General features: G+C 36.0%; 1 protein-coding gene across 3 annotated transcripts in view; it reads right to left on the reverse strand.

The window, feature by feature from the left end:
- Window positions 1-23,800, reverse strand: part of SLC25A12 (solute carrier family 25 member 12) — a 115,146-nt gene that overhangs the window by 53,283 nt on the left and 38,063 nt on the right. For all 3 annotated transcript variants that reach the window (XM_072612304.1, XM_072612305.1, XM_072612306.1), the window contains 4 exons: window positions 22,593-22,739; window positions 18,892-19,030; window positions 17,321-17,414; window positions 15,460-15,544 (listed from right to left, as the gene is read on the reverse strand). In XM_072612304.1, coding sequence (XP_072468405.1) covers window positions 15,460-15,544; window positions 17,321-17,414; window positions 18,892-19,030; window positions 22,593-22,739 — 465 coding nt within the window. The remainder of the gene's footprint in view (window positions 1-15,459; window positions 15,545-17,320; window positions 17,415-18,891; window positions 19,031-22,592; window positions 22,740-23,800) is intronic.

Genomic DNA, 23,800 nt, shown 5'->3' on the forward strand with positions numbered 1-23,800 from the left:
TTAAAAAAAATAACTACAATTTTAAAAAAGCTAAACTATTGTAAATTAAAACAACATAAAAGGATAGCCAAACCCAAATTAAGGGACAACACTGGTCCCAGAGAATAGATATTTAAATACATTTTGCTCTTCTCCAAAAAGAGGTGGAATATAGGGGTGAAATTCTTCTGAAAGTGCAGTTACTCATTTTTGTTTAACATTTTTTCCTCGTTAGAGGGAGTTTGTTGAGGGTGGAGGAGAAAGAGAATAAAAACTATGGTGCAAAAAATAAAAGATATCAACAAAATTTAAAAATAAACAAACGCAACTATTTCATTAAGTACAGAAAAGCAGAAACTGAGGATGCAGAAAAAGATGAACCAATTGCCTAGCTCAAAAAACTACAATCAGATGCAATCAGAAATGATTCATCTAGAGGCCAGAGAAAGAGGAGAAAACATATGACTCACCAAGCTTATTTTCCCCTCACCTGAACTTTGTATTCTGCCCCTGGGATGCTAGATTCTGACTGGTAAGTCGTCATTTATCTTGTCAAGATACAGACCTCCATACCACTTCCCCACCATCTCCACACCATGGTGTCCATATTGTGGCAATCATCTTCATCTTCACCCCAAGAAAACTTAGTGTTTCACCCTTGAGATGCAGGACTCTGATAGGGGAACCTTCACCTTATCTTTTCTAATAGGCCCCCACAATACTTCCTAACCATCCCTTTATCACTGCATATCAGTGCAAAAGTCCATCATTCTCGTATCCATCCATCCCCCAGTTCTTTTTATATTGTCTTTCAAAAGAGTAATGTATATAAAACATTGAAGGGTAAATAAAATGGAATCAAAAGAGCAATTTACGAATTGAGAATATATAAATAACAGGAATAATAATATTCAATATTTTAACAATCTGCAATTTCATCAGTGTGAATGGATATTTATGCTAACAAAAGGACCCCTGAAACATAACAGATATGGCCTTCAGGAGATACTATGAATGACAAATTCATCAACCTATGGACCTTCTAGCGAGGACCCTCTAAATTCAGAGAAGCTAGTCTCCAGCCAAAACCAAAAAATACTATCCATTTATGGGTCTATATTTAGAGCCTTTCTAGTGTGATAGGACCTGACAGAGCCTATAACATTTGTTTACTTCACAATAAGGCTATGAAGTAAGACCTCTGCATTGGTAATGGTTCTACACTTATAATTTTTTAAGTACTAAGAAAAGAATATACCTATTACGTGAAATTAATGGAAGTTCAAGTAATATAATGAGGTGAAAAGAGAAAAATCTCAGGCAGTTATGAGGAGAGATGATCTGAGGTTCATCCAGCTTTAGATCTATGAATTCCAGATATTTTTCTGGGAGTGTGTGTGTGTGTGTGTGTGTGTGTGTGTGTGTGTGTGTGTGCATGTGTGTGTGAGAGAGAGAGAGAGACACAGACAGACAGACAGACAGACAGAGACAGAGAGAGAATGAGAGGGGGGAAGGAATTAGCAAAAATTCAGTGTGTACCAAAAGTCTTTAGTATAGTTTTAAGTTATTAAAATCCACACTCTCTAGAAACCAGTGATCTACAAGTTTACTTAGGAGTCTGCATCCCTAACCTGTTTCTGCTTTTGACTTTCTCATCATAGAGTCAAAATTCTCAAGTTCAAAGAGACTTCAGTTGTAATCAAGGTGCTAGGAGGTATAGTGGATAGAGTGCCAGGCCTGGAGTCAGGAAGATTCATCTTCCTGAGTTGAAATCTGGCCTCAAAGAGTTACTAGCTGTGTAACTCTGAGGCAGTCACTTAACCTCTGTTTGCCTCAGTTTCCTCATCTGTAAAATGAGCTGAGAAGGAAACGGCAAACCACTCCAGTATCTTTGCCAAGAAAACCCCAAATGGGGTCACAAAGAGTCAGACACAACTGAAAACAACTGAGAAATAACAAATGAATCTTCTCAATGATAACCCCTACAGCCGTGACTAGAATAACTCTAGGAACAAGGAACTCACTATTTCAGAAAGGAGACCTTTAAGGGAGTTTCTAAAGAAGTTTTGGGGAAAAGAATTTTTTTTATGTTTTTGGATTGTTAGAAATTTCTGGTCTTCTAGAGCATAGCAAAAATGGAAGAACAGAGGAAGCAGCCAAACTCTTCCAACATTCCCCTCCAAACAACTTTAAAATAACACCTCAAATTGAATTCTGTAGAAGCAGAACCAACAAAAAGTTGGAGACATTTTTATAGCCGAAGACAATTTAGGACTTTGGGAGGAGAGGTCTGTGACACTGGGGTGGGGGCTAGCTTGGAGGTCACATAGTGACAACACTAGTAGTAGGCCTTGGAGGTGGCAATAGCAACAGCTTCAGGAGCTGTCAAACAAGAGATAGTAAAGGGACTGGGCAACTGGTCATAAAGACACTACAATGGAGCCCTGGGATAGCACTGGGTACAGGAATGGCACTATTTGAGAACTCCACTGTTCATACCCATTTCTGGATCATAATTCCAAGGCAGAAAGAAATGCTTGTAGTCACAAAGGATTAGGGGCCCTGAGGATCAATAGCTTTAGTAGTCCCTGGGGGAAGCAAGAGCCCTGAGGAGCAGTATGACTTCTAATCATAAAGGAACCTTACCTCTCCCCAGATCATACTACCTTGGAAGCCCCAATAACTTCCAAACCCCCAGAACTTGATCTGAAAATAGCAGTGTGGAAAAGCCCAAAACATGGGATAGAGCTCTCAACCCAGGAAGAGAGTGCATCTTTTAACATAAAATTTAAAGTCAAGAAAAAACCTAGAAAAGAAGATCATTTGAAGCCAACATAAAAAGCTACCATGGTGACACGGAAGGTCAAGACAAACCCAGATGAAGATAACAATGTCAAAACAGCTATAAACAAAGCCTCAAAGAAAAAAAATGAAATTGATACAAGCCCAATAAGAATTCTTAGAAGGGCTAAAAATTGATTTTTAAAAACAAATAGAAATAGTAGAGGAAAAATTGAGAAAAGAAAGGAGAGCAATACATGAAAAGACAATGAACATCTTGGTACATACACAAAAAAATATTGAAGAAAATAATAGCTTAAAAAACCCAACCAGAATTGACCAAATGGAAGAAGAGGTACAAAAGCTCACTGAAGAAAATAATTCCTTAAAATACTGGAATAGGAAAATAGGAAGCTAATGACTCCATGAGACATCAAGAAACAATAAAACTAAGTCAAAATAAGGAAAAAAAATGGAAGAAAATGTAAAATATCTCATCAGAAAAACAACTAACCTAGAAAATCAATCAAAGCAAGACTATTTAAAAGCCATGATCAAAGAAAGAGCCTAGATATCATATTTCACACAAAAATAATTATAAAAGAAAACTGCCTCAGTGTCCTAGAATCACAGAGTAAAACAAAAATTGAAAGATTCTATCAATCACCACTTGAAAGAGAACCTAAAATGAAAATTTCTAGGAATATTATAGTCAAAATCCACAGCTCCCATTTTAAAGGAAAATTGCTTCAAGGAACCAAAAAGCCACCATTCAAACTCTGTGGAGTAACAGTCAGGATCACACAAGACTTGGCAGCTACCATGTTAAAGAAGTAAAAGGCTTGGAAGATGATATTCAAGAACGCAAAGGACCTGGGATTACAACCAAGAATAACAAACAGCAAAACTGAGTATAATTCTTCAGGGTGAAAGAATGGAAGTTTAATGAAATAGAGAACTTTCAAGCATTCCTGATACAAAGATCAGAGATGGATAGAAAATCTGATTTTCAGATATAAGATTCAAGAGAAGCATAAAAATGCAAACATGAAAGAGAAATCATAAGAAACTCAACAAGATTAAACTGTTTATAGTCCCTCGTGGAAAGATCACATATGTAACTACTAAGAACTTTATCATTATTAGGGCAGTTAGAAGGACTCTACATAGATAGAGAGAACAGGAGTGAGTTAATTATGCCGGGGTGATCTTTTTTAAAAAATAGGCAATAAAGAAGGAGAAGGGGAAGGGAAAAGGAAGAATAGGGGAAATTACCTCACATAAAAGAGGCATGAAAGGAAGAATTTTTACAGTGGGAAAATGGCAGGGAAGGTCTGGCAATGCTGGAATATCATTCGCAAATGAACTGGTTCAAAGAGGAAAGAATATGCATGTGTACACGCGCGCGCACACACACACACGCACACATTCAATTTTCTATTTTACCTAACAGGGAAGTAGGAGGGGAATCAGATAAGAGAATAGAGGACAAATTAAGGGAGGAAGAGGTCAGAAGCAAAACAGAGTTCTGAGAGAGAGAACAGAAGACAATAGAATGGAGGGAAATGCACAGTTATCATAATCGTAACTGTAAATGTGAATGGGATGAATTTACCCATAAAAAGAAGCAGATGGCAGAATGGATTAGAAACTGGAACCCAAGAATATACTGTTTACAAGAAACACACTTGAAACAGAGAGTCATACACAGTTTCTCTAGCAAAATAAGGAACCGGAACAGAATCTACCATGCTTCAGCTCAAGTCAAAAAGCAAGGGTAGCAAACAAGATCTCAAAGAAAACAAAAGCAAAAGCAGACCTAACTAAAAGAGATAAACAGGGAAACTACATCTTCCTAAAAGACAATGTAAACAATGAAGTAATATGAATATTATACTAGTGAGAAACCTCAACTCCTCCCTCTCAGAGTTAGATAAATCTATCCATAAAATTGGAAAGAAGTTAAGTAGATGAATAGAATTATAGAAAAGTTTGATATGATAGAGCTCTAGAAAAATTGAAGAGGAATAGAAAGGAATATATCTTTCTTCTCAGCTATACAAGGTACCTTAAAAAAACTGACCATTGATTACAGCATAAAAAACTTCACAAACATGCAGAAAAGCAGAAAATATTAAATGTATCCTTTTTAGACCATAATGCAATAAAAATTATATTCAATAAAGGGCCACAGAAGCATACATTAAGAATTAAATGAAAACAAAATAATTTAGTCCCAAATAATGAATAGGTTAAAGAATAAATCATAGAAACAATAATTTCATGAAAGAAAATGACAATAATGAGACAACATTTCAAAATTTGTGGGATATCGCCAAAGGAGTACTTAGAGGAAAATTTATATCTCTAAATGCATTCATCAATAAAAGAGAGAATAAACTCATACAATTTTTAAAAAGTAGAAAAAGAACAAACTGAAAATCCCCAATTAAACACCAATATGGAAAGCCTAAAAATCAAAGGAGAGGTGAGTAAAACTGAAAGTTAAAAAAACCCAGTGAACTAAAAAGTAAAATTCAGAGTTATGAAAGAATCAATATAATAGACAAATCATTGATTAATCTGATTTTAAAAAAAAAGAAAACCAAATTACCAGTATCAAAAAAATGAAAAGGGAGAATGAAGATGAAATTAAAACAATTATTAGGAGTTATTTTGCTCAATTACATGCCAGGAAAACTGACAACCTAAATTAAATGGATGAATATTTATAAAAAATACACATTTCCCAGATTAACAGAAAATAGAATATTTAAATAACCTTAGATAGAAAAAGAAATTGAACAAGCCATAAATGAACTCCATAAGAAAAAACTCCCAGCACCATATGGATTTGCAAGTGAATTCTACAAAACATTAGGGACTATTTAAAACCAATATTATGGAAACTACTGAAAAAAATAGTTAAAGGAGCTCTACCAAATTCCTTACATGACACAAATATGATTATGATACCTAAATCTGTGAGAACAAAAAACAGAAAAAAAGAAAACTACAAGTCAATTTCCCTAGTGAATTGTGGTGCAAAAATTTCAAATAAAATGCTAGCAAGATTACAGCAATATATTGCAAAGATCACACACTATGAGCAGGGGGAATTTATATCAGGAATGCAGAGCTGGTTCAATATTAGGAAAACTATAAGCATAATCTACCATATCTATAACAAAAACAAAAATCATGATTATCTCAATAGATGCAGAAAAGCTTTTGACAAAATACAACAACCATTCCTATTAAAAACATAGGATTCAGGAGAGCCTTTCTTAAAATGATAAATAGTATTTATCTAAAACCAAGAGCAAGTAACATTTGCAGTGGGGTTAAGCTAGAAGCCTTCTCAATAAGATCAAGGGTGAATAAGGATGGTCATTATCACCACTATCATTCAATCTTGTATTAGAAATGCTAACTATAGCAATAAGACAAGAAAAAGAAATTGGAGGAATGAAAACAGGTCATGAGGAAACAAAACTATTATTCTTTGCATTTGATATGATGGTATAGTTAGAGAACCCTAGAGAATCAACTAAAAAACTAATGGAAACAAGGAACAATTTTAACAAAACTGCAGAATATAAAACAAACTCACATAAATCATAGTCATTTCTACATACAGTCAACAAAAGCCAGCAGCAAGAGGTCCAAAGAGAAATACCATGTAAAATAACTTGCAGATATTTAAAAATACTTGGAAGCTTATCAAGGACTATATTAACACAATTACAGAAAAATATACTGCAAACTTTTCAAGCAAATAAAGATAGATCTAAACAACTAGAGAAACATTCATTGCTCATGAGTATGCCAAGACAATATTAAAAAAATGACAATTCTACCTAAATTAATTTACTTATTCAGTGCCATGCCAATCAGACTACCAAAGGATTATTTGCAGAGATAGAAAAAAATAGTAACAAAATTCCTCTGGAAGAACAAAAGGTCAAAAATATCAAGGGAATTAACGGGAAAAAATGTGAAGGAAAATAGCCTAGTAATATCAGATTTCAAACTATATCACAAAGTAGTAATCATCAAAACAATCTAGTACTGGTTAAAAAATAGAGCTGTGGGGGGCGGAGCCAAGATGGCGGAGTAGAAAGACACACATACACATAGCTCCGAACCCACAACCCATAGAACATCTGTAAAAAGGAACTCACGGCAAATTCTGGAGCAGTAGTGGCCACAGAACAGTAGAGCGAAGGAGATTTCTGTTCTAGAGGGACCTGCAAACTTCTCACAAAAGGTCCGTCATGCTGCGGATGCGGAGCTGAGCACAGCCCTGCCGCGGCCGTGGCACCAAGAGGAGCAGATCCGAGCGGGCTTCAGGGACAGGATCTCCAGAGGCCGTGCGGGTCCCTCCACCCACAGGTGACAGGGGTCGGTGAGAGGGTCTCTTTGGCGGGTCGAGAGGGGAGTGGGGCGCCCCCATAACTCAGGCCCCCTCGGGAGGCAGCAGCTGAGGCAGTGGCAGACCAAGGCTCCTCAAGCAGGCAGGCGCCTGGATCCATTGTTGAAGGTCTCTGCATAAACCCCCTGAGGGAACTGAGCCCATGAGGCGGCCCTGCCCCCACCTGAGCACCTGAACTTAATCTCACACTAAATAGCAGCCTTGCCCCCGTGGAAGCCCTGAGGCTGGGAAGTAGCATTTGAATCTCAGACCCCAAGTGCTGGCTGGGAGGATCAGGAGGGGAGGTGGGTGTGAGGAGAATATTCAGAGGTCAAGTCACTGGCTGGGAAAATGCCCAGAAAAGGGAAAAGAAATAAGACTATAGAAGGTTACTTTCTTGGTGAACAGGCATTTCCTCCCTTCCTTTCTGATGAGGAAGAACAATGCTTACCATCAGGCAAAGATACAGAAGTCAAGGTTTCTGTATCCCAGCCCACTCAATGGGCTCAGGCCATGGAAGAGCTCAAAAAGGATTTTGAAAATCAAGTTAGAGAGGTGAAGGAAAAACTGGGAAGAGAATTGAGTGACATGCAAGCAAAGCATGAAAAACAAGTAAACACCCTGCTAAAGGAGACCCAAAAAAATACTGAAGAAAATAACACCCTGAAAAATAGGCTAACTCAACTGGCAAAAGAGGTTCAAAAAGCCAATGAGGAGAAGAATGCTTTCAAAAGCAGAATTAGCCAAATGGAAAAGGAGATTCAAAAGCTCACTGAAGAAAATGGTTCTTTCAAAATTAGAATGGAACAGATGGAGGCTAATGACTTTATGAGAAACCAAGAAATCATAAAACAAAACCAAAAGAATGAAAAAATGGAAGATAATGTGAAATATCTCATTGGAAAAACAGGTGACCTGGAAAATAGATCCAGAAGAGACAATTTAAAAATTATGGGCCTACCTGAAAGCCATGATCAGAAAAAGAGCCTAGACATCATCTTTCATGAAATTATCTAGGAAAACTGCCCTGATATTCTAGAACCAGAGGGCAAAATAAGCATTCAAGGAATCCACCGATCATTGCCTGAAAGAGATCCAAAAAGAAACTCCTAGGAACATTGTGGCCAAATTCCAGAGGAACTTCAGGGGAAAAATTGGTCTTTCAATGAAATAGAGGACTTTCAAGCATTCTTGATGAAAAGAAAATTTGACTTTCAAAAAATAGAGCTATGGACCAGTGGGATAGATTAGGTATACAATACACAGTAGAAAATAACCATAGTAATCTAGTGTTTGATAAAACCAAAGAGCCAAGATTTTGGGACAAATTTGACAAAAATGGTTGGGAAAACTGGAGAGTATTCTGGCAGAAACTAGGCATAGACTATTATCTCACACTGTATACCAAGATAAGGTCAAAATGGGTACATTGTTTAGACATAAAAAGTAATAAGAAAATTAGGAGAGCATGGAAAATTTTGCCTGCAAGATTTATGGATAAGGGAAGAATTTATGACCAAACAAGAGATAAAGAAGATTATGGGAAGTAAAATGGATAATTTTGATTATACAAAATTAAAAAGATTTTCCATAAACAAAACCAATTCAGTCAAAATAAAAAGGAAAGCAGGAAACTGGGAAAAAAATTTTATAGCAAGTTCTCTGACGAAGGACTCATTTCTCAAATTTATGGTAGAACTGAGTCAAATTTGTAAAAATAAGAATCATTCCCCAATTAATAAAAAAAATGAATAGGAAGAGGCAGTTTTCGAAATAAATAAAAACTATCAATAGTCACATTAAAAAATACTTTGAATCACTATTAATTAGAGAAATGCAAATTAAAACAACTCTGAGGTACCACTTGATACCCATCAGATTGGCTAATATGGCAGAAAAGAAAAATGACAAATGCTGGAGGGCATGTGGGAAAATTGGGATGCTAATGCACTGTTGGTGTTGTGAATTGGTCTAACCATTCTGGAGAACAATTTGGAACCAGGCTCAAAGGGCTATAAAAATGGGCATACCCTTTGACCTAGCAATATCACTACTAGGTCTGTATCCTAAAGAGATCATAAAAAAGGGGAAAAGACATATTTGTACAAAAAATATTTATAGCAACTCTTTGATGGCAAAGCATTGGAAATTGAGAAATGCTTATCAACCGCAGAATACCTATACAAGTTGCATTGTTTGATGGTGATGGAATGCTACTATGTTATAAGAAATGATGAGTAGCATAGTTTCACAAAAGCCTGGGAAAACTTATAGAACTGATACAAAGTGAAATGAGCAGAACCAGGAGAACACTGTACATAGTAACAGCAATGCTGCAATGACTTATTGTAAAAGACTTAACTACCCTGATTAATACAATGATCCAAGACAATTCCAAAGGAGCTGTGATAAAAAAATGCTATTCACCTATAGAAGGAGATTTGATCGACTCTGAGTACAAAATAAAGCATACTTTTTTTTTTACTTTATGTTTCTTGCTTTTTATTGTTTGCATTTTGCAACAAGACTAATATGGAAATATATTTTATATGACTTCACATGTATGATTGGTATATTACTTACCTTATCAATAGTTAAAGGAAGGGTGAGAGGGAGGGACAGAATTTGGAAATCAAAAAAAATTTTAAATGAGTGTTAAAAATATATAAATGAAAAGGAAAAAAGGGAAAAAGAAAAAAAGAAATTTCTTTCTGATATTTAACTGAAAACTCTTTCCCTGTAACTTCCACCTGTTGGTCCTAGTTTTAATCACAAAATAATCTCTCCTCCCTCCCCCCCCCATTTTCTCTTTCTCTTCTTCTGAACTAATGAATACCCTAAAATATTTTTTCATAATAATTTGTATACAAAGTAATGTGATATAGCAAAGAGGTCCATCAGTATAAGTGTGCATTTGTATTACAGAAAGGAAATTTCTGTTTGCCACTGTTTATAACAAGCCATATAGCTCCCTTTGCCAGGGTTGAGTGAGTAGATATAGTGACTGTGACAATTCAAGGCTGAAGCAACAGAAGACCTTATACAACAGTGCAGAATTGGGGAGAAAACATAGAAGGCAGAAAAGAATGACAGGATGACAGAAAGCACTGAGAGGACATCAAGGACAAAGAAGAATCCAAAATGTGCTAGTACTATCCCTATTAATCAAATAACTACATGGCTTCTTTAAAGTACTATCACACCAAATGCTGGGCCATCTCCAGTTATCCTGACCTATATATGGACCCAGATGGCTCTGGAGGAGAAAGTGAGACTGCTTACTTTACACAGTCATCCCTCACTTAAAACCAATTCACTTGCAAGTCATGGCATCATCTTCCTGAAGTCATGATCCTCTTCTGGAACAAAGGACAAACCACAACCTATGAGTAATATGAGCTACCCCACTGGAGACCCAACTGACCAGTTCCACTTGCCCAACTCCTCTCCTTTCCTCTCCTTTTTTATCATGCCCTTACCTGAGGGTTCTCTGCCCAAAGGAAGGGAAATTTTGAAGGCTGAAAGCTACCTAGATATCTTGGGGTTGAATGGCTAGATTTCTTTTTTAAAGATCATGCCTTAAATTCAAATTTACTCTGACTCTGATTGATTGGCCAACAACAAATCCCTACACAAGCACTACCTAATGGTTATTGTTTAGGCCCCAATGGATCAGAGTGAATGTAAATAGTAATTTTTTCTCTTTTGGCCAGAAACTCTGAGGATCTTGCCCTCCAAGTTTGTTTGTTTGTTTTTAAAGTGGCCATCCCTTGGCTCACTTCTTAAACAACTGTAATCACTGAATGGTCACTGCCGCAGTCAAAGTGAGAATTCAGAAAGATCTTATCTTAAAAAAGGCCAAGGTCTCCCATGGCATCCTGGGCCATCTCCAATTGTCCTGATCTATATCTGGCCACTGGACCCAGATGGCTCCAGAGGAGAAAGTAAGGCTGGTGACTTTGCTCCCCCGCTGCAAGACATGGCATCACCTTCCTGATGTCATGATCTTCTTTGAGAACAAAGGACAAACCGCAATCATGCCAAATAGTCTCATAATAGTTCATTTGAAAAAAGAGGTCCTTCACATTCAAGAAAAATCAGCATGAATCCAATGAAATCAGACAACAATCCTCCATATTTTAGTACTATAATGAGGTAATATATGTCAAGTTCTTTGAAAACTTTAAAGCATTGTACAAATACTAGATGTTTTTATTAGAGGCTGGGAAGCTGATCCTGAAGTTGAGATGCCCTGACTAGTTATGTTTCTGACACATTATGCCTGTGTGATCATGGGCAGGTCCTTAATCTCTCTGTGCTCCAGATGGACAAAAATCACTAAGATTAAAATCTCTGGGGAACTGCCAATTTGCATCAGTGAAAGGGAATTTCTTTGCCTGGATTTATCTAAGCCGGTGACATTCCAGATCTAGTCATTTTACATAGTATATGCCTTTTATAAACACACCTTATATCTCCCATTGTTATTCCATGATTGGTCTTCATGGACAACACTTTGTGATGAAACTTCCTATATACTATCATGTCAGCAGATAAGCATTAAGAGGGCAAAGTCTGTATCCTTATCTTCTTACATTCCCTCAAGTGCTTTGCCCAGGTCCATAATGTTCAAAAAACTCCTCACCTTCCATGTAAATGTGCCCTTCCTTGCAGTCACCCTGGATCTAAACTGAGTTATTTGTAATCTTCTTCCCTCTTCCTCTCTCTCTACATCAACTTGCTAACTCCTGTTGATTCCAAAAACTTATCTGCTGAATCCATCCCCTTCTGTCCACCCAGCCACCATCTTGGTTCAAGACTTTATGTGCCTCTCAGACTACTAGAGGAAACTGGTACCCCTGCAATAATCTAACCCTCACACAAGCTTCCAGAATAATCCTCATAAGGTGTAAGGGTACTCAATAGGATGTACTCAATAAATGTTTAACAAATTAATTATTCCTGAAGAAGCCAAATAATACTTGTCATTCCTGGCAAGTCCATCAAATGGCAAGTGGGGATTTGATGACGTTTATTTTTACTGCTTTCAAAGTAAAAATATTAATAATTAGCTACTATTAATTAGCGGTAAAGGATTATATTTTATTTGATGATACAGGGGAAATTAAAAGGAAATTAGGATGATTACTAAAAAGGGAGAGTGACATATGTTAATTACAACTTTTGTGAGTCAAATACAATTTAAACAGATTAAATAAATTATCTTTAAGGCTGCCCAGCCCTTTCTTTTTACAAATACAGAAACTGAGGACTAATGAGGTTAGGTGATATGATCAAGGTCATACATGTAATAAATAATGAACTTAGATTTTTATCCCAGGTTCTTTGACTTTAAATCTTTTACACTTTCTACTACTATACAAACTTAATTGGATTTAGAGCTGAAAGGGATTCAGATATCATTTAATCTAACCTCCTTATTTTACAGATGAGGAATTAGAGGCCCAGATATTTTGTGATTTGTCTACTGTCACTAAAATAAAAAGCAGCAGAATTGGGATTTAATCTTAGTCCTTTCATTTCTAATAGGCCATGCTGTCTCAGATTTTCTATCTTTTTAATTACAAGATCATAGATCTCAAGACCTCCCTGGTGGTATCCTCAAAAAAAAATGATACTTATCCATAAGGACCTTATGTTCTAATGGTGGTAGGGAAAAGGTATTGAGAAGTGGGGGGAAGGGAGATGGATTCAGGGGGAAAGATAATAGGCTCTTTTTCTTTTAAGATGTTGAGTTTGAGATGCCCATGGGACTCCTGGGTGAATATATACAGCAGGCATTTGAGGACAGAGATTTTAAGTTTAGAAGAGGGATATGGGGCTAACTGTGTAGATCTGGTCATCATCTGAAATGAGATGATAGTTTAAAGCCTGAGAGCAGATGAGATCACTAAAGGAGAGAGAGAATATGGAAAGGTCTAGAGTCAAATTTGTGAATGTTCTATGTGTATCGGGGCGGGATGAGGGAGGGGATAATACTTTCTCTACATTTTCCATTCAATTTTCTGTGTCTATTAAATAAAATTTCTTTAGCACTCTCTTCAAGTCTATAACATCTTTCTTACTTTTCTTTCTGTATGAGCCAGGAAGAAGGTAAGTTTCTTTTGAACAAAGACTTTCATTTTCTGCCTTTATATCCCAAAGGTCTGGCACACTGTAGATGCTTAACAAATGTTTATTTAATTTGATTGAATGCTATATGGATGTGAACTTTCCAAGCTGAAGATTCTGTTGTAAAGACTAGAGAAATGTTTGCATTTGTTATAATGGTTGTCAAAAATTATTTAGACCAATCTGTATATTATTTCACCTTATTCCTAGTTTACTTCAACAAGTCATTAAGCAACTACCATATACAAAGTACCATGACAGTCGCTGGGGATACAAACACAAAAAATGAATGTCCCCACTCTTAAGGAATTTATAACTACAAATGCTGTATAGAATAAAGGAGAGAAAGGTGGCAACTCCAAGATGGAATCTATTGATACTACTCTAAAATTCATTTCCATAGCTGTAGCATAAATTAAAACCCCACCTATAATCCTATGAAACAATGTACAATTGCTCCAAATCTGCTTGTATGATCTCAGATATGTCCAATTCTTTTTGTAACTTGTTGCAAAAAACTAAAATTAAAATCATATCATGAATCAAAGTGACATTGGCTCTTTTTCAGAATAAATTTTTCAACCTTTTTGATGCTAAGGAAATGGCACATAGGTAGGAGAAACTCTTAGAATACAGAGTGGGGATCATCAGTCTTAGTTGAGTGATGAGCAGAATGCAACAAATGCTTATCTTATGAAATGCCTCCAAAGGGCCCTACTACAAATTGGCTAGACCCTTTGTTTGGATCCCCAACAGCGAGCAAGCATCAGGTTTGCCAGAAAATGCTATTAATTCATCTCTAAACCTGTCTTCAGAAGCCAATTCAGAAGCCAGGAACAGTAATTACATCATTTTCCTAATATAAATAAGATAGGAGGTATCTAGACATAAGGTGCCAGAAATTGCATCACATTTTTCAGACCTCCGAGGAAACCTTCACTGTGCTATGGGTAAGAGATTCAGGGCAGTATTAGAAACTTGAAAAAAAAATCTAGTTCATATTGTTTTAAAAAATCAGTTAAATATATTCACTGACAATGATGATAATGATGATGTGTGTGTGTGTGTGCATGTTGATAGTTTTTCTATATGACCAAAAATTCTAAGCAGACCCCTACTCTCTATTCTCAGAAAGGACAGATATTTTGCTCTATTAAGTCCCAATTTATCTTATTTTCTACTTTCTCCTCTTCACTCCCATGATTTCAACTGTCCCTTGTAGAAAACATTAAATATTTTGAGAGGCACTGTGAGAATCTCTACTCAAACTGGAAAACAATAAAAAACATAACCACTGTCCATCTCCCAACAAAGCCCTCACTTCCTGGGTATCTCTTACCATCTTAAAATTTAATATATTCGACTATAGCAAACTTTCAAGGGCTACAAAAAGAAGGAATATAGATAGAAAGGACTTATAAAGCTGAGGTTTCAAAATTAAGATAATTCAATTCAGTCCTTTAACCAAATATTTGTGAAATAGACTGGAATTAGGTTACATTTAGAGGAATTAGAAGATGCTATGCTAATCCTTTTCAAAATAGAAATAAATTTGATTTATTTAATGATAGTCATGATAGTATCTACAATTCATGAATATATACATCATTTGGTCTTCCATGTATATGTGTGTGTGTGTTTGTGTGTGTGTATGTGTGTGTATACACACTCATCTACTCACAAGCAGTCTTACAAAACACATCCTTTGAATGAGTTATTTCATATGGTAGTAATGTTTTGGGTTATGCTGGTTTCTTTAAAATAGCATATAAATGTCAACTTAATTATACAAAGCAAACTTAATAACACTAACCTTTAAACATGACTAGACATCTGAAGGAAAAAGATTACTAATCCAAGAGAGAGCAATTCTATGTGTGTTTGTGCTGGTATTTTCCTTATTTTAATAAGTTACAGGGGAAAAAACAAAAACATAAGCTTAGTCCTTTCTCAGAATTTTTCCTGGGTGTGTGGGTGGGGAAAAGAAGAAAAGGAGTTAAAAAAAAACAACTTGATCCTTCAAGCAAAGTGAAAGTCTCTTTATGGGAAGCAGAATGTTAATTTTCACAACAAACATCCAGAAGCTTTATACCCTCATTAACTTGCTCTTTCAGCATTTTAAAAATTCATTATATTTATGGGATTCCTCCTACCTGCCTCTGAAGTTCTGCCAGGTTGTAAGGTAAGGCACCTTCAGCCAACGGTGCTATTCTCTCAATATCTGCCAAAGTCAAACGCCTTCAGGTAAGAACATAGAAAAGAAATAATTGTTAGATTAAACAACAAATATAAACCCCTGAAATATTAAAAGAAAATGCACAAAAACAAACAAAACTCTCAACGTAAACAATGGGGAATTATATCAGAAAAAGCTTTGCTTTAGGAGAGACCCTAGTGAAGTATATCATAAGTTATCAAGATTCTGCATATATGATAATTAAGGTTTGCTGAATCAAATTGAACTTATATTACAAATCAACATAAAGACACTATTGTATTATGCATGTTGTTATTGCAAGAGCCTATTTTGCCAATCACTTAAAACAGAGGTGTTAAACTTATGGTCCCTTGCCCATGTAGCCCAAAATTTTTGAGTGTTGTCTAAATCAGATTAAAATACAATTAGGAAATATTTAACAAAAGAAAAAAATACAGTATAGATAATATTAATTTGTTATTTTCTAAATCAATATTAGACCCAGGTTTCTAATCAAGTTTGACAGTACTGACTTAGAAGACACTTCCAAGTCATGCTTTGAAAACAACCACTTGTTGTCCTCAAAGTATCTTAAAGCATCAGACCCACAAAAACAAGTTTGCAGTGGTTTTGTCATCAAAAGAGCAGAAAGATAAATTATATTTATGTGTGTGAAAAGAAAGACTGAGCCTTACTGATCTGGAAAAGATTTTAAAGATACTCTAGCCCATTTTATAGCTAAGAAAGATTTAGAATCTTTAAATGACTTGCCCAGGGTCACAATGACAGATGATGACAAAGCTTGGACTAAAATCAAAGTCTCAAAACCTTCATATCAGAGCTCTTTCCATTGCATGCTAATAAGTAAATAGCAACCATCTCATCTCTTGTCTGACCATTCTGTCTTTCTGAGGCAACACATTATATATATGCACAAATCTCAGGAGAGAATTCACGTTATTCCACAGATCCTAACATTAGGAACTCTTTTTATATTGAGTATCCAAAAATAAACCTAATTAAATTATCTTTGGGATAAGAGAATTCTGGTTGATTAAAAGATGCCAAGCTGACTTAATTTTAGTGGCATTTCTAATGAGATTTAAAATATGCAGCAGTTCTGTGGATAAAGAGCCACTAGGTATGAGCAAGAGAGGTTCCACTTTCGAAAGTCAGAATATTTTAATGGGATATAATTCCTTCATCCTTCTGGGAGTTGAATACGTTTTACTTTTAAATCCTTTGGTACTTTGATAAGTCCCATAGCATTACACACAAACCACAGTTTGGTTCCTGTTGCATGTAAAATAGTGTCTGCCTCCACTCCAAAATGAGCTAATGTTTCATAGGGCCTCTGACAAAACCATGAGGTACTTTCAAAGTACACGAGACCACTCATCACAGAAGATTCACTCTTCTTTGAATAAGGGTCAACTTTCATAGATACCTTATTCATAACACCTTCTGATAGTAAATCAATACTTTCTTCCTTTCTTCAGCACATGACTAGACCCCTGAGGTTCCAGTTCAAACTCCACTTTTTCCTTGTTCTTCAACCCCTAAGGGATGTGCAAAGTCTTAGAAAAGAAGACCCAGTCCACCAGAATAGAGCTCCTGATTTTTTCTGTCTTTATGGATACCTGGACAACATCTTAGGCACTTAACAAAAGTAGATAGCTAAATCCTTAATCCTGCTTACCCCTAGCCAAGTTCTACAGACCATTGTTCACTTTCACATAAGATATACAATCAACATCTACACGGAGTTTTAAAACTGTTACCTTACAAACTAAATATCCTCTTATTAGAATAGTTACCCAGTAGCATTGTACAGGTCTGCAAGCTGGTATAGAATATCAATTTCCAGTGGTGTAACTTGTCCATATCTTATTGCACTTTGAGCAAATTCCTCTGTGAGGGGAACAAGATAAATAGTCTTTAAATTTGCAGAATGCATACCAAACTCTTACTTTAAATTAATGCAATCTGGAAGATAATGTATAACAGGATTTTAATAACAATAACCAAAACAACCAATGCTATTCCTGAATTTAAACATTTATACACACATGCACACAGAAAAAAATGAATTCTTTCACTCCTCAATTTTTTATTCCTAGAACTGATGTAGTCTAAATGCAGACTGAAGCATTCTTTTTTTTTTCTTTATTATTCTTGATTTTTTGGTCTGTTTTCTTTTGCAGCATGGCTAAAATGGAAAAGTTTTGCATGACTGCACATGTACAAACTATATCAAATTGCTTGCCATCTCAAAGAGGGGTGAGAGGAAGAAAGAAGGGAAAAAACATAGAACTCAAAATTTTTAAAAAAGAATGTTAAAAATATTTGCTTACATATAATTGAGAAAAAATAAAATAAAAATTAAATCAAACATTCCTAGAGAATTTTGGATACCTCCTTTGCCCCCCACACTTCCTACCTTTTATTATACTTATCTGTGTAAATCGATGCTTCTTGGAATCCCTATATTCTTTCAAAGTCCAATTCAGGTAACACTTGAAGCCATTTCTCCCCCCAGTCTACTATTGTTAGTACTCTCCCTCTATCATGAAACAACTTACTTCTCCATGTACAAACTGTATTCCCCCAGTAGAATGACAATTCCCTGAGGAGGGCTGTCATTTTTGTCTTTATATCCCTTGTGCCTAGCCCAGTGGGCACCAAATAAATACGTACTGAATTATATATGTCATGTCTACAACTTCCTCCCCAGTAAAAGTAAGCTGGAAATATTTGTTTTCATCTGTTTCCCAAATGCCTAACCCACAGCAGACACTTAATAAGTGTCTACTGGACTAAAAGACCCAAACATCTATTAAAGAATTATTTGTGCATTACCAAATTACCACAAAAATAAAAAATGTTACCATGATGGACTATCAAAGGTCAACGGTATCAAGCTAAAAGTCTTTCTTTAGCATGCTCTTTGGTTTCAAGAGTCACAGGTGAAAAATGACTAGCTCTTTTCCACTCATCTAAGTCTCCCTAACAGAATTCACTAAAAAGGAATTACCATCCTAAGTTACCACTATGACTTTTTCAAATCCTCTGCTCCATCCACAGACCTGACACCCCAGTCTAAATATTTTGCTCTTACAGCATCACCGCCTTCCCTTATAACTTAGCCCAAGTTCCTTTCAGAGCCCTGCCAGCTGCTTTCCTCCATTCCTCACCACTACCATTTCATAAAATCCCACTGAATTTCTGGAAATACATGTGGGCTAGGTGGGACATGCAGTTCACCTGGGAGAGCACAGACTCTCCCAAACCTAACATTAGGATAGTAAACTTTAAACCATTTTCCATGGAAGACTAAATGGAAAATGTAAAGGCATTAACAACAACAAAAAATACAACAAAAACTTACCCTTTGTGACTTCAACGTCTTTCCTTGTGCCAGCTAGAGTGCTGTATATCTTACGAACAAGTTCCATGTTATTCAGTAAGGAGTTAAATGCATTGAAGTAGGAGAAGCTAACCTGGTGGGCAATACTTCCACCAGCCGCCTAGAAATGAAATGACATGGGGGAAAAAAAAGGATGCATTTTCATCCAGTTTGGAGTTTGCCTGAAATTGATCCAAAGCACTCATCTATTCTACTGAAAAGAACCAATCCATAAGTATAAGGAAGGTGTCATGCTTTTAAAAAAAAAAAAAAGGGAGGGGGTCCTTCTGCCCTATGGGGAAGTCTTTGCATTTTAGACTTTAAGGGAAAAAAAAGAAACATTAGGCATCTGGACTTCATGGTTCACCTGTAAAGTCAGAACTACCCAGTGCAATTCATAATCTGGGAAAATCATTTCTGTTAAACATTTCTTGGCTAGCACTCATCTACAGAATTACTTGTCTGCTCTGATCTAACTAAACCCGTCTGTTGACCTTCAGGGAACAATCTAAGTAGCATCTTATAAAATGCTTTTCTTCACACTGATAAATTTTTTAAGATTTTGAGACTTTTTAAACAATATTATCCTACCTTTAAAAAAAAGACTATTGCTATAATTTTATCTTAACATCTTAATTCTTCACTTAGGTCTTGAAACTCAGAATAGGATTTAGAACCAGAAGAGATTGAAGCACATGCCACACTTTTCTTCTCTGAAGTGTCATTCTGTTTCTGTCATTCTAATCACCAACTTCAGCTAAAAAGCCCAATATCACCCCCCTCATTCCTCACCCTTCTTTCTACTTAGAACTCATGTATGACTTTATTTGTATTATATTTTGCTTTGTTATTTGTGTGTGTCTTCTAGTAAAAGCTTCCTAATTTTATGGACAAAGAAACTGAAGCCAAGGAGAGATTAAAATGATCTGCCTCAAGTTATACGGGTAAGTAACAAGCAGGGTTAGGATTTGAACTCAAACCCTCTGACATCAAATTCACTGCTCTTTCCCTTGCTATAAGTACATTAATAATACTGTTAAGTATAATTACAAAACTTCTTTTCATTGACAGGGCCAAATTTTCTACCTCGGCTCTACAGAGAACCACAGTTTGTTCTCTTGACTCAGAGAAGGAAAAACCTTCACTGTTCTTGCTGGCTAAGGAGATGACTTCACCTAAACCTACCTACATAAACCCACTTCAGGTTTATAAAAGTCTGAATTAAAAAATTACAAAACCAAGATTGACTGGTTTTTGGAGCAAACATTCAAAGGGATGCTTACAAAGCCACTAAGATGATTGTTTTGATCCCAGAAATTATTGGTGTAGAGAAAAAAGCATAGGTAACTGCAACACAAGTGTCTCCCACCTTATCCCCAAATACATCCAGACCCAAATTGGAGGCCAGGTCTTCAACCTAAGTTGAGGTACCAGTTATATACCAAAAGAATCTGAATGACTTAGATCCAAGGGGGACTGGGTGACAATGTTCCAGTAGCTTTCAAGCTCTGGATCTCAAAGAGTTCTAATTCACAACTAAGTTGGAAGTTAAATGAACTACTTACTGAAAGTGTTTCTTTGCCTCAAAGAATCAAATCCTTCCCTTGGGGGACTTCCCCTCCCCCTCTTTTCTTTGTTTTGAGGGACAGGGGAGAGGATGATGTAGAATATGTAAGAAGTGACACGTATCCTGTTCAAATTCACTGGAGAAAAAGAACAGGAGTTGATCTTTCTACCCCAGTGTAAAGTAAAGATAATGACCTTCAGCTGAAACAACAAAAGAGCTCACTGGCCCCTCTCCATGTAAAACAAGCAGTGATCAAAAACGTACACATATGTATAAGGCATGCACAAGAAAATAGACAAGTGAGGGAGGGTCACTTCAGAGGAAGTGCCTGAAAATCTAACTTGTTCAGCTACTTGCAATTTATGTGAAAAAAGTCTAAATCTATTTCTGCATTTAAAACTAGACTTGAGAAAAACTTGATACATGAATAATTCAACTGGCTATTTTTCAGAGCTTAGTAGTTTAACAGAATAATGAGCAACGTCTAGACCATAGACAGGCACTGGGTGCCATTTTTGTCATACCAAATAGCTAAATGGCACATAAAGGGAAGAGACAAGGGTAAGAGGTATAGGTCAATGCCAGGCTGCTGCCTATATTAATGTACTCTTTCCTAACTCAGAATATCTTCTACTGTGACTACAGATACTATGTGAAGGTAAACAGGAGACACACCAGCCTACACTAGCAAACACTGGAAACAGAGCTCCAACATTTGGGCCTCAATAAGTCTAATGAAATAGTGGTGGCCAAAGGAAGGGCAGAAATAAGGAATATCGTCCACTGAGAAAAAGAATTTGACTCCCTACTCTACAGCTATGTTTGCTTCTCTCAAACCAAGAGTTGCAATAGGAAATAAAGTTTTAGAAGTTCATATTATCTTATTACCTCTTACACAGACTCTTACAATAAGGCTAACAAGCCAACTCTAAGCCAATTCCCCATTCTAAGTCATTCTATGTAGTGTTGCCAGAACACTTTCTGATGCTTCTCTCTGACCAATCATTCCCTATTCAAAGAACATCAATGTTTCTCCACCATCTACTACATGAAGATCAAATTGAACTATGCACTACCCCCAAATTTCCCCACTCTGAAGTCTTTGTTCATGTCATTATTTCAACACTATCCACCATTTAAGGTACAGCTCAAATGCCCAATACTACTACTCTTATTCCCCAGCCTTCGCTATCCTTAGAACTCATGTATCACCTTGCTTGTAGTATATTTTATTTTTTTATTTTTGTATCTACCTTATTTCTCCAACTGGTTAAGCTCCCTGGGGGCAAGGGACAACATTTTATTTATCTTTGTAAATATATAATAAGGAATAAGACCTTGCCCACAATAGTCACTTAATAGATATTTGGTGATTGAAAGAAAGAAAAAAAACAGGGAAAAGAGTGAGAGCATGATGTTAGTTTTAAACAGAGTCCCTGGAGCTGAAACAACCTTACTGGTAATGCAGAAAGCACACCCTTGCTGTTTAGCAAGCTGTGCTCTGTAAGAACTGAAGTGAACAGGGGTTAGGTGGCTTGAGGTAAGGAAATGTAGGTCCAAAGGCGATGACTTTATAAGAGATTTAAAGAACCAGAGTTAAGTGCTAATCAGTGTCATGTAATGCCTATAAATAAATTTATATGGGATTTGGAGAGCAAAAATATTCAAAGTACTTCATTCAATCCAATCCAATAAACATCATTAAGCATCTACTATGTGATAGGCACTGTGATAAGCATGGGGATACAATTATTAAAAAGAAAAACAGTCCCTGCCTTTAAGGAGCTTATAATTTAGAGATGGAGGGCAAAAAGGCTCTAGCAATTCATCTTCTTTTACTTCCCAATTAAAGGGTATGCTTTCTCCCTATATCAATGAAATTAACACATAATCCATTATTTATGGATAATCCACTGCTCTAAAATAACAAGTGTTAACTCTCTTTAAGGAAATCTGGACCTAAAGGCCTTAGCATGTCTAGGCTACCCTTGGAAATCAAATTGGACTACTCAGAATACCTGTGATGGAGGCAAAGAATTAAGGCTGTAGATGGTGAAATATTCCCTTGAACTACATTTCCATCCTGAGAAAATCAAAGTACTTATTTTTTACTTACTGAAACCAAGTTTTCCTCCACAAAAGGAGTGAGCATGTGGGACCGAATAGTAACCATAATGTCATTGAAATCTAGTCCAGTGATCACTCCACTTTTGCTTTTATCTTTCAGGGCAAAGGCTTGCCTTGCATGTTCCAGCTGCAGCTCCTATAAGAAATAATTAGAAACAGAACATTAAATTGGCCTTAAAGTATATGTCATTAGCATATGTTGCAGGAGAAAAGGGAGTTTCTTTCCAGACACAAGCCGACAACAGAAATGAACAATGAACAGCACTGTATTTACGACAAAGCTTTTGATTTTTTTCTTCCTAAGAGGCATGCTTCTTGCAAATTTACTACATATTTTAAAAAATGCTCTACATATTATTCCAGAGGAGAAATGATGAATCAGAGCAATGCAACATAGAAAAGAGAAGGAAAAAAATTAGAAGAACCTTCAGATTTTACTTGAAAAGTATTCAGCACTGAAAATAAACTGAGTATGTTTTCAGCTCTTTATTTCAGCTTTAAAATTATGTTGTAATTTATTCTCTCCTGCTTGGAAGTATCCTTGTCATCCACAAGTACTTCTTTAAATAATGCTTTAGTTTCATTTGTGGCTTTCCAGTGTTAAATGTTGCAATCAAAGCTTTTCTCCCTCTCACTAAATGAATTAGAGGTAATTTCTCAAACAATTTTTATTTCAAATGAACTCAATGAGAAAAGCCAGCAACTAGTTACTTTAATCTTTAGAACTTCAGGCTTAAAAACTGTCTTAAAAATGTTATCTCTCACATTTAGCTGTAATCTTGTTTTGCCTGAGTCACAAATAATAGTGCAATAACCAGTAATTTTTCTGAACTTTTCTACAGCTAAACTTTATAACAAATTAGTGTTACAAATAAAGATCTGGCCACCAATAATGCCCTGAGTATTATACAAAACACCAATCTGGATGGTTCCTTACTTTTCAGGCTATAATGATTCATAAAAACTAGTTAGGACAATAGAATAATAGTGCAATTAGGTGTTGTTTGCATGCAACTGCATGGAAATAGTGGCCAATATCTGAATATGCATGCATTGCACTAAATATAAAAATAATATTATGCTTTTCATTAGTAATGTCTCTATAAATACGATAAATGGTTACTAAGAATAGTCCTTTGCAAACCTAGAGTATCATGTGAATACATGCTATTATCATTATTCTTACCAATAATAACA

This window comes from Notamacropus eugenii, chromosome 5 (genome assembly GCF_028372415.1).
Source record: "Notamacropus eugenii isolate mMacEug1 chromosome 5, mMacEug1.pri_v2, whole genome shotgun sequence".
In the NCBI taxonomy this organism is placed as follows: domain Eukaryota; kingdom Metazoa; phylum Chordata; class Mammalia; order Diprotodontia; family Macropodidae; genus Notamacropus; species Notamacropus eugenii.